Below are 11593 nucleotides of genomic sequence, written 5' to 3'. Positions count from 1 at the left end.
CGAAGCATCGGAAAGGTTTTTCTCTGGTGTGAATGCGAAGATGAGCTTTCGTGTTGCTCTTATGTCTAAAAATACGTTGGCATTCGGGACATTGGGGTGGGTTATTTTTTGTATTGGGTCTTCCAGATACTTTGCAAGTAAATACTCTCACTCATCGCTTCTTCTTCACTCATAACAGGAATGTTACTCGTAATTTCTTTATCTTTTGATTTCTTTCTAATAATCTTGAAATTGAAAGCTAGAAAAATATTTATATACATTACCTTAATATACATATGTAAAATTGTGTAGACTAATGTCATTATAAATTAACTTAAAACTAATTTTTACGTATTTAAATCAAATATATCTTATAATATAAAATGTATTAAAAGGCCCGGACCTTGGGAGGTGCGGGACTCGATTAAAAACAATTTTTGTGGGGCCCAAGTATGGAAAGCAATCAAAATGTGCGCTCAAAAAGTGCATGCGATTTAATAGCAATTTAATACAATTAAAATTTAAATACTTAATTCTGAATATTGTGTGTTTGTTTGTTTGTTAAGTTATGGCAACACAACACTTGGGCGATCTGTCTAGGGGATGCCTTTTTAAGGATATCTTAAAAAGGCATCCCCCTAGAGGTTACACTCATGTTTAAACACAGTTTTGTGGGGGTCCTGGGCACAGGCCCCAAATGCCCTTATGTAAATCCGGCCCTGTTTGCAGTACAGTACGCATTACATTGCGAATGAAATACACTACGATGGAGTTCAATTACGTGAGCGATGAAACTAAAATATGAATTCATTGAATGCTCCAGACTCAGAGGGAACGAGCTGACGATTCTTCACATTTTGAATTCAGAAGAGATGAGAACAATTATTTGAATTCAATAAGATTTCTTTGTGTCATTGCGATATTTCGACAGTCTTTTCAAATTCAATAGTAGTAAATCTTTTTAACTTCAGAAGAAAAAGATACGAATAATCGTTTCTCGGAGCAATAACAATACGACAAAGAGTATCATTTAAGTACTTTAAAGCAAGCCCATGCCTGAAATAAAAGTAAAATCGTAAGTAATCAATCAGCGATGCGCTAATTATGGACACAGACTTCCCTTTTGCACCAATTGAAACCTGAAAATGAAGAGATTTCACATTAATAACCCCTCTTGCAGTGATCAAAAATTGGATTTATACTTATATTTTAGGTATGAAGACGTGGCGTATCTTAAACTTTAAATATTTACAGCAAGATACACAATTTCACAATAAAGATATTCTGACAAATGGGATTCATTGTTACTTCATGATAATTTCTGAATTGTTTCAAGTGTTTTTCTAATTACGCGTTTTTTAAATAAAATGACTTAAATCTGACATTGACGCAAGTAAATTAATAAAAATATAATTGAAATTATTAAAACGTGATTTTAATTCTTAAATATTACATTGTTTTAGTGTTTCCGAATGCACTCGCGTAGATTAGATGCAAAAACTTAATAATTACGAATTACGACAAAAGATGGCAGCATCTCCAACTATTCGACAACACTCGGCTCAAAATACAAATGGCTGAGCGTGCAATTACATTAACTAGTTAAGTAACGCTGCATCAGCGTGTAGTCGGAACGAAGCTGCTCGCACCTTTATTTTCTAGATTATGAGGAAAAAAGAAACAAAGAATCGTTCGTTCTCAACAATATATTTGATTTTTATTGGATCATTTAAAGGTACAAATATAAGGTCGGAATAAGCCATTAATTAATTGCTACGCCAACGTCTCATGAAATTCTGTCTACCACTACGGGCCTTGGACTTACAGATTGACTCGTAGCGATCTTTATTGTAACTCTTTAAAAATACTGAGTCAATTATTTTTTCATTCGACTCAATGTAACATAGCTGTCTCTTAGCCCCCTATATCTATTTTGATTTTTGGAAGAGTTAATTCCTGTGATTTATGTATAGTCATGGAGTATGCTAAGGTAAGGGAAAACTGTCTACGAGATGGCAATATACTGCCATCGTTCGAAGAGCGTGTTATGGGGATTATTGGAAACAGATTACCATACATGAATTCCACTAAAATAAACAGAGGAAGAGCTGGAGGGCAAGCATTAGGAGCATATATAATGTAGCGTATAGTTCCTAGTGAACCATTGACGAGGCCTCCTCGCACCCATAAGTTGACTCTCGGCATGATTCTGGCATTAACTGAGAGATACAAATACTTGGAGAGACCAAGAGCCGAGTCATCTTTGGACGAAGGCGGGGCAATATCTGGAGTGTTTTCGGATGCTATGTAAGCAATAGGGTACCCAGTTGACTGCAAGTAGTCTTCGTTGCTTTGTTTAACTCGCTCGTTTGTTGGATATAGCCGTTTGGAACTGATCAAGTTCATCCCTGAATAAATAGGCTCCATTTCTTGTCGTCAGTGTTCAGATCTGTATCGGAAAAATCACCCGAAGCTAGATGTTGTAAGATATCTGTGAAGGAACTATCTGCGCTATTTTGTCTATGAGAATTACTAAGTACAATGAACTTCACAAAAGAATCAAATGCGAATGTAATGTAATGTCCCAACAAGGTCCCTTCCCTACCTTGTTGGGACATTACATTGTATAAAACACTCGAGGAGAGAGGAGTATCTTTAACAGGAGGAAGCTGACGAAAATCACCAAACAAATAGACAAAGAATCCACCAAACGGCTCATCTTTCTCGGGGTTTATCTCCCTCAATCTTCTCTCGATCATGTAAAGCATTCTTGCACCAACCATTGACATTTCATGATGATGATCAATTTGAGCGACTTCATCTCAATCTGGAATCTCTGTGCAGCTTCTTCATTTAGAGATCGAAATTTCGTACTAACGATAGGAAGACAAAGGACAGAATGGATCGTAAAGCCATCAATATTGATAACTGCTGCTCCACGTTATAGAATAATAAAAAAAATTTTTTTTAACTTATTCTACTTATTTCATAACCTGGTCGTAAATTATAGAATATAATAGTTTTAAAATTAAATAAATAAAAGTATGGAAATTTAGACTAGAGAATAAGATGAATAAGTTGGTTTCTTTTGTTCTATTGTTTTCCATATATTAATATAAAACAATAATAAAACCATGGACGTCCGCAGAAAAATTCCTTTGGGGAGCAGAGCTTAGAGACAAATAATTACATCAATAAACCTTTTGGAATTTTTTCACACAACACGGTAGTGCATCAAAGCGATCCGTGATAGAGGGTGTAAGGTTACGTATCTCAATCACTTTTACCATTATAATTTGTGAAATATTTTACTCGATCTCGGGGAGGACAAGTGCCCCGTCTGTCCCCCTCGCGAATTTAAAAATCTCGTAAGTTATAATTTGTAGATATTATTTACATCGTAATGCTTTTCAAATAGATGTTACGTCATGGCGCGCGTAGAACTTAACGTAATAAAGTTTTATATCATAATACCAATAGTAATAGAGCAGACCTTCTACCTGGCAATAAATGTCAGGCTTCTGGTGCTCCACTTTATTTTCAGACGTTCTCTGTTTCGCTCACTGCTTTACAGAGAGTTGGATACACTATTGCGGTCGTAGCCGCTACATTTTATTTTTTTGCCGACATATATTCGTATTTTGTTACATTCAGCATATTACATTTTATATATTTAAATTACATATTATTGAAACAATTAACATAATATGTAGATTTTTTATAGTTCCATGTTGGCTGTTTTGTACTTTTTTATAAATAAAAATAAATACAAATACAAAGTGTAAAATATATGTGGTTTTTTTATTTTTTTAAAGTTAATGATATTATTAAAGTGTCTACATATGTTTTATGTTTTATTTAAAAGTACTTGAGATATTTTAATTAAGGTTTCAGAGATAACCGCTATGTTTGCTTGTCGTATGTTGGCACTTCCTATTGTCATCGTATTTTCATATTACCACTATAGTATCGAAACGTTTCTTTACCTGTACTAGTATCACTGTCACTGTACTGAGTAGGTACCTCCACAATTTAACACTTTAATTTGTAGAGCTTTCACTTATAACACAAAAAGTATCACTTTCTTGTAGTACTTTCACGTGTAGTTTCTCAAGTCACTGTACAACCATTCCTCTTGCTCCTCCGTCGTATTTCCCTATTATTTGTAGCACTTGTAGTACTTCCAAGATTATTTTGTTTTTCATGATATCATCTCATTCATACCACTTATTTCATTATCACTTCCTTTTCGTTTTGTGTGTAAAATTAGATACACTTGTAGTACTTGTAGTACTATTGCCTGTTGTTTCTGTTAGTTGTACTATTGTTACTAGCACTGTCGTCGTATTTCCACGTTTCATTACTTCTTCGTGATGGTATATGGGACGATTATATTCTGGTTTTATAACATATTCTTATAAAGTTTATAAAGTATGTATAAAGAGTGACGTTATTGATAAGACTACTTTTTTTTATTGGCCAAGTATAACCTTCTTTATTGCTTATTGTTCGTAGCTCGTTTCTAATATTTTCGTATTTAATACACTCAAATAAAAGATGTGTCGGAGTTTCTCTGTCTCCGCACATTTCACAAGCGCCATCGTTATTATGATGGAATCTATTGTGGTACTCTGCAAAGTCACCATGCGCAGTCACGAATCTTGTAAATTTATAATTTATTATAAAGTTCTTATTTTTTATTCGCTGGTGAACATCAGGTAGATACTCAAAAAGTTCTCTTCCTTTTGTTGATTCTGTCCATCTCTTTTGCCATTTTATTATATATTTGTTCTTTATTTCCCTTTTTTACATATCTTTCAGATAATTTTTTGTATACTACTTTCATGTTTGAGCCGCTTGCCTCTTTTGCTAGGCTGTCTACTCGTTCGTTTCCAGGGTCGCCCATATGTGCTTTTACCCAGCTGAAAAACAATATATCCTTATTTGCTAAGATATATTTTCTAATGTTGTCGATGAGTTCGTGTTTGTTTTCGTCGTCATTCAATGCTTTTAATACGGAAAGACTATCTGTACAGATTGTGATTGTTATATTTTTCATGTTGTTGCTAATCCAGCTTACAGCCTGTTCTAAGGCTACGAGTTCTGCCTGATAGTTATTGCATCTTTTATCTAGTTTGATTTTCCTGTTGTATTGTTCTCTATTATTTGATATATATATGTATGCAGCTCCTACTCCTTCTGGGGTTCTCGAGCCATCCGTATAAATTCTATTTTTAGTTAATGGACTATATTCTTTTATTTGTATCTTTTTCCACTCGTATCTTTTCAATTGTTGATATCTTTTGATTCGATATTCTATTTCGTCTTTCTCTGTTAGTATTGCACCATATGTTATTTTTTCTTTTAAAATTTTTCGAATATCCCTCCTTTGACTTATTTCTAAGTCCATTGGTAGGAGGCCTGCCATTACACATAATGCATCATTAGACGTGGTTCTATATGCACCTGTTATTCGTAGGAGAAATTTACGTTGGAAGCTTATTATCTTTCTTTTCATATAGGTCATTTCTGCTCTATTTCCCCATACTTGAGCGCCATATGTAGTTATTGGTATCACTACGCCTTTGTATATTTGAGTTAGTGCAGTACCTCCCGTACTCCATTCTTTTTTTGCCACTTTGGTAATTTCTTGAAAAAGATTGCCAACTTTCTTTTTGACAGATTCGAGGTGGGCATTCCGTGACAATTTGTTGTCTATTGTCATACCTAAGTATATTATTTGATTAGAACATTTTATGTTTTTGTTTTGCAATTTTATCGTTGGCTGTCTTTTATCCACTTTGCGAGTCGTAAACGCGATGGCCGTAGTTTTATCGGGATTAAACTGTAATTTGTTTCTCTTTCCCCAGTTCGCTATCCTCTCCAATATGTTATTACATTTTTTCTCGATTTGCATCCGACTGTTTGCCGAGCAAACCACCAATATATCATCCGCAAACGCTGTTATTTTCGTTCCTATTATTGTCTCGGTATTTAAAAGGTCATTTAGTAGGATGGACCAGAATGTGGGGCCCGAACACGATCCTTGTGGGCATCCCATTGTCATTGTTTTTTCAATTTTTATGTCAGCATATTCTATGAATGCTGTTCTGTTATTTAAATAATCACATATTAATGAGTATATATTACAGGGACAATTGATTTCTTCTAATTTTTTGTGTAGGAGCGGCCACCACGCACTGTCGAATGCTCCTGCTATATCTAGACTGAGAGCTATTGTCCATTTATTATGTTTTCGTTCTTCTTCGATATCATTAATTACTTTAGCGATGGCATCTTCCGCCGATTTTCCTTCTTGGAATCCATATTGATTTTCGTTTAGGTACTGTCTAGAATTTAGCCAAGTTGTGAGGCGGTATACGATTAGTTTGTCAAGAACCTTGCCCATTACTGGTAACAATGAGATTGGTCTGTAGCTTTTAGCTTTCAATTTATCTTTATTTTTCCCTTTGTAAAGTGGCAGAATTTTAGCTACCTTCCAGGGTGTCGGAAAGATTGCAAAATTTAAGCAAGTATTGTATATTTTAGGCAGAAGATCAGGATCTTTCATATTTAGTATCTTAATCATTTCTATTGTAATATAATCGTTACCTGGTGCTTTCCCGTTTTTAAAGGTCGATATTATCCATGTTATTTCCTCCTTAGTAAATTGTGGCGTATGTGTTTCATTTGTATGAAAACGTATTGCTTCACGTAATGTTTTCTGTTCGGGAGTATCCTGAGATTTATCGTCAGTTTTAATAAATTCCTGTAGTAATATCTTTAGACATTCCTCCATATCACTGATGATATTTCCATTTTCATTTTTTAATTCTGTTAGTTGGAACTTTTGTTTTATTTTCTTAGCTGAAATTTTATATATTAATCCCCAGGGATCATTCGCGCTTTGTTGACAGAATTCTGTCCAGCTTTTTTCCTTCGACTCTTTTATAAGTTGTTTATACCGCCTTTGCTCTGTGAGAGAGTCTTCTTTGAGATTTCCTCTTAAATTTTGATCTTTGCATTTTGCATAACGTCTACGCTTTGCCCTAACTTTACTTTTAAGGGTGGTCAGTTCTGTATTCCACCATTTGACAATTCTATTTCTCTCCTCATAAATTGGGATATTTTTATCTATTGTTTTATTTATTATGTTTATGAGATTTGTAATTTTTTCGTTTGCCTGTTCTTTATTCTTTATGTTTTCCAATTCTTGTTTGTGTGGTTTGATTTCTTCGATTATTCTTTTCCATTTGGCTTTTTTGATATTGTACTTTTTTATACTTATATTGTTAAATATTTGATCTATTTCATACGTGATGTATCTATGTTCAGATAGGCTGATTTCATCGTTTACTTTCCAATTTTTGACTTCATTCGGTGCAATACTATTAATAATTGTTATGTCTATATTAGAACTTCCATTTGTACTTTCGAATGTACTAAGCATGTTTGGTTCATTTAGAAGAAATAAATTTTGATGATTTATGAATTCTTCCAACTCGTCACTTCTGTCATCCATATTTTCGTCGAACCAAACATACGAATGGGCATTACTGTCTCCTCCAATAATAATTGCATGGCTTTGATGGTATATTGTGCACAATTGTTCTAATTTTGCTAAGTGAGTATCGATATTTGCTTTCATTGGAAGGTATATATTACAGATTATCCATTTTTTATCTTTGTTTCTTAATTCGATAGTAGTCATAAATTGATCACTATAGTTGGTTAACAACATACATTGCATATTTTTGTTGTTTATAATTGTTATGGTCCACGGTGTTTCCCCATTGCTCGAATAGAGTACCCGTGTTTTGAGTGGCCAGCCCATAGGTTTGTTTGCTTTGCAGTACGGTTCTTGTATCAATAGGATATCAAGATTTTGTAGTTTATTACCTACAATTTGAGATACAGCATTTATTCCCCTCCCTACGTTAATCTGTAAGCATTTTAAACTTTTACTTTCCAAATGATTCATACCTTCGTTATTATTTAGAGAACTAGTTTCCATAATCAATTTTCATTTTAATTTTTCTGATTATTTTCTGCTTTTCCGGGCATTCGTCACTTATTGCTTTGTGGGTATGTGTGTCATTCTTACATTTCATGCAATTTACGCAATTTGGGGTTTTATCCTTATTTGTGCATTCGTTGTACCGATGATCGCCCGCACAATGTGTACAGTAGTTTCTATTACATTGACATTCTTGGGCGGTATGCCCATATCGACAGCATTTATAACATTGAATTACGTTATAGTAATCTCTTATTTGGCACCTTACCCAACCCATATTTATTTTTCTTTGATTCAAAAGTAATTTGCGTAGTTTCGGGGATACCTCACAGACCCAATGATTTGTGTTTTTGGATTTACCCCACCTATATTTTATGTTTATTTCGTTATTATAGTTTCCTCCTTCATTATAGGCCATTGAAATATATTCGTTTTGAATGAACAATTTCTCTATTAATTCCTCTTTCTCTATATCGTCTGGTACACGATAAATACATATCTTTGGCATGATTTTTTTCGGTGTTTTTGCTGTAAGATCCTCGTTTTTAGCAATTTCTTTAATTAGTCGTTCGCTCTGGTTTGCATTTTCTACTTCCACTAAGATACCATTATTTCTAATTTTTCTTACATTCTTTATGCCAATTCCAAGTTTTACTGGATCGATGACCGTCTTAATTTTTTTCTTAACTTCATCTGAGTCAATATTTTCGTTTTTGTGATTGATTATTATAACTGCTTTATTTTCTTTTTGTGGGGGTATCCATTCCTTTACTATATCTGCATATGTTATATAAGTCTATATAAGTTTTCCAAGTAGTACTAATTAATTATTCTAAAGTTTCTAGAAAGAAACAGACGTTGACCGTTGCCATAGCAATGGTAAAGTCAAGGTGCAAAATGGAAGCCAATCTAAGAACAGTCATAATTTAAAAATAGGCAGGCGGATTTTGGTAAAATTTTCAAGATACAATACTGATGTTGTCCTCTCGGCTAGGGTAGAGTATTATTCAAATCTGTTCAGCCAGAGGTCCGTAATTTGGATTCGATGGCCGACCGGAAATAGGCTTAAGAAAAATATAAAAGTGATCAAAATTTTTGTATCCTACTTGATATTATTCTCTTCCTTTATACTTCTGGCAATTCCGATTCCCTGATCAAATTCGAACTCTGATACTACTGGGCAATACTACTGTAATCATATCATAATACCATTGATTTTTAATGATTGTGTTGTCTGCGTACAGAATTACCAGGAGAATCTACACGCGAGATGTCGGGTGGACGTTTTAAGTGGGGCGAAAACTATGCGATTTTTCTGCCCAAAGCGGTCCGTTGGCCGATTTTGACGTCACAAAACGTGTTGCCCGACAAAGAAATGCTGTGTCACATGACTGGAAACATTTTCTTCTAGCAACAAATCCCTCCGTCAACCACGGTCGACCAGCAAATAACAGACAATAAGACTTATTCAATGAAATTATTAATTATTATTTTACTTTATCTAATAGAAAATACGATAAAGCAGTTCGTTAGGTGGAATTTTAATCAAATATAATCCGGTTTTATTTTTAGAACAATATCATCGTTCTTAATGAGATGATTGACGTACAGTGCAAGAACAGTAATATTGCTTTTAATTCCTTCTTGAATATTCTAGGAAATATCTATTAATCTTATTTCGAATTCAGGAAAGAAATTAAGTCTCGATTGCACACGTGTCCGGCAAGTTCTTTGTATATCGATTCGATGAACAGGGGGTGAAAGGTCAATGGAGTGTACAGATAATGATGTTAATTTATAGAATAATCCCTTCATTATACATCAAATCATTCTTATATTTTCACTATTGCTGTGGATCCGCATCTGGAGATGTAGTTTAAACCCTCTCGGTGATCCGATACAAAACAAAAATGTCTCCACATTAATGATTTTCGTCTGCCAGTTATCATCGAATATCCTTTGATTAAAAATACAACTTGATTCTTTTCCTGTGTCTGTCTGTCTGTATAGATTAGCTTCCAAACGACCAAGCAGATAGTATGAACTATTTCTCAAAATAAGAGACTGAGTCTCACTGACAGTCGTCAAATTCGTGCCCTCTGACCTCTAGGAGGAAAAAGAGAAAGCATTTCTTTCTTATTGAAATATTTATATTTTATCCTTCCCTTTTTATTTCCTGTGAAAGAGGGTGATCTAATATTAATTGTGTCATTACTACCATAAAAAGCGTACGGAGGTCGACCACAAATGCAACATTTAACCTCGACGTTGATCTTCGTGTTCGCACTCCAATCGACCGCAAATCTTGCTCTTCCTGTAACTAATTTATTTCATTCGGTTATTTAATCTACCGCATTTAATTTCTTTTTTAAAAGTTTGTTGCTTTTTACGAAGAATTGACTTTGTCTCCGTTTTCTCAGTTCGATTGAGAACTCGCGCGCTGTTTTCCTCCACACTCTTGTACGATCTCCAAGAAATTTCCATTCCCATGATTATATCAATCAATTATTTAGCAAGAAAATTTAAATAAATATATTTCTTTCTCCATTGAAATTAAATATAGTAGGCTTTACACCACTCCAGATATGACACACGACCACCTCTATCTTCCCATTGCCTTGACCTTTAACCACTAAAATTTAATAGCATCGACGTCCCTAATACACAAACCTCCCTGCGAAATTTCAGAAATTTTCGACAAAAGACACGGGAGTTATTAAGCTTCAAACAAAATCGCACCCCGTAATATCTATAAATACAGGGGAAAATACAGGGATTCCGTTCATTCATCCACCTCTTTATGTAAGAAGAGTAAAGAGAGAGATTTCATCTTCCTCCTACGTTTACTTCCTCGTAGCTTATTTAACCTTAACAAAGTTGAAGGACTTGGATATGGTCATTACGACTTATACAATAGGATTTACTACTACCGAACTTATATATAGGCCCTACAGTATATATTTAATTCGAATTTAAGAATCAAGATGGCGTCAAAAAACTGCCTCGTTAGATATTGTACTAATTAAATTTGTGCGTGTTAAATTAATAATGTTGGATACGTTCTATACAATAGATATTTAAATTTGAAGGACGTGAGAAGTGGGACAATGAGACGAATAAATGACTCGCTGTTCGGTTTATAATTGAAGTTAAATGAGGCGGTTGTCTTACGCAATGTTGCGAGACACATTCGACGATACGTAACCGTAACACGCGTAATCTAAAGTACAACGTACTCACTCTTTGCTGTTTTAATATCGCGGATCCATCGTTTACAATACCCAAATGATAAGCGACATTAAATCAGTCTTCCGATCAACTCGAATATAATACATAAGACGTCAGTGAAGTAATCCACGACGTACAAAACAAGTACGGGAGAGCGCAAAAACGTCTTATTTGTAGTTAGGCCTACAAATAAGACGGGAAAAAGAGTTAAAACAATTATTTGTAACTAAAATAAGATAAAATATGAATTATACAATGCCAATGTCGATAAACTATTCTGCTTCGACACTTTTTAAAACAATTTCCTTTCGACTATTACAATAACAATCTATTTTTCTTTTGGTGTTTTAAACTTGAAACCAACCAATG

The 11593-nt window shown here is 34.1% G+C and overlaps 1 protein-coding gene across 1 annotated transcript; it reads right to left on the bottom strand.

Moving 5' to 3' along the window:
- Positions 1-2381: 2381 nt before the first annotated feature.
- Positions 2382-2768, bottom strand: LOC136979590 (ATP-dependent DNA helicase pif1-like). The gene has a single exon (XM_067275610.1). It carries the CDS (start codon positions 2766-2768, stop codon positions 2382-2384), a length of 387 nt encoding a protein of 128 aa, XP_067131711.1.
- Positions 2769-11593: the final 8825 nt, after the last annotated feature.

This window comes from Centruroides vittatus, unplaced genomic scaffold (assembly GCF_030686945.1).
Source record: "Centruroides vittatus isolate TY-2023 unplaced genomic scaffold, ASM3068694v2 contig_630, whole genome shotgun sequence".
NCBI lineage: Eukaryota > Metazoa > Arthropoda > Arachnida > Scorpiones > Buthidae > Centruroides > Centruroides vittatus.
This window is presented reverse-complemented; position numbering and strand designations above follow the sequence as displayed.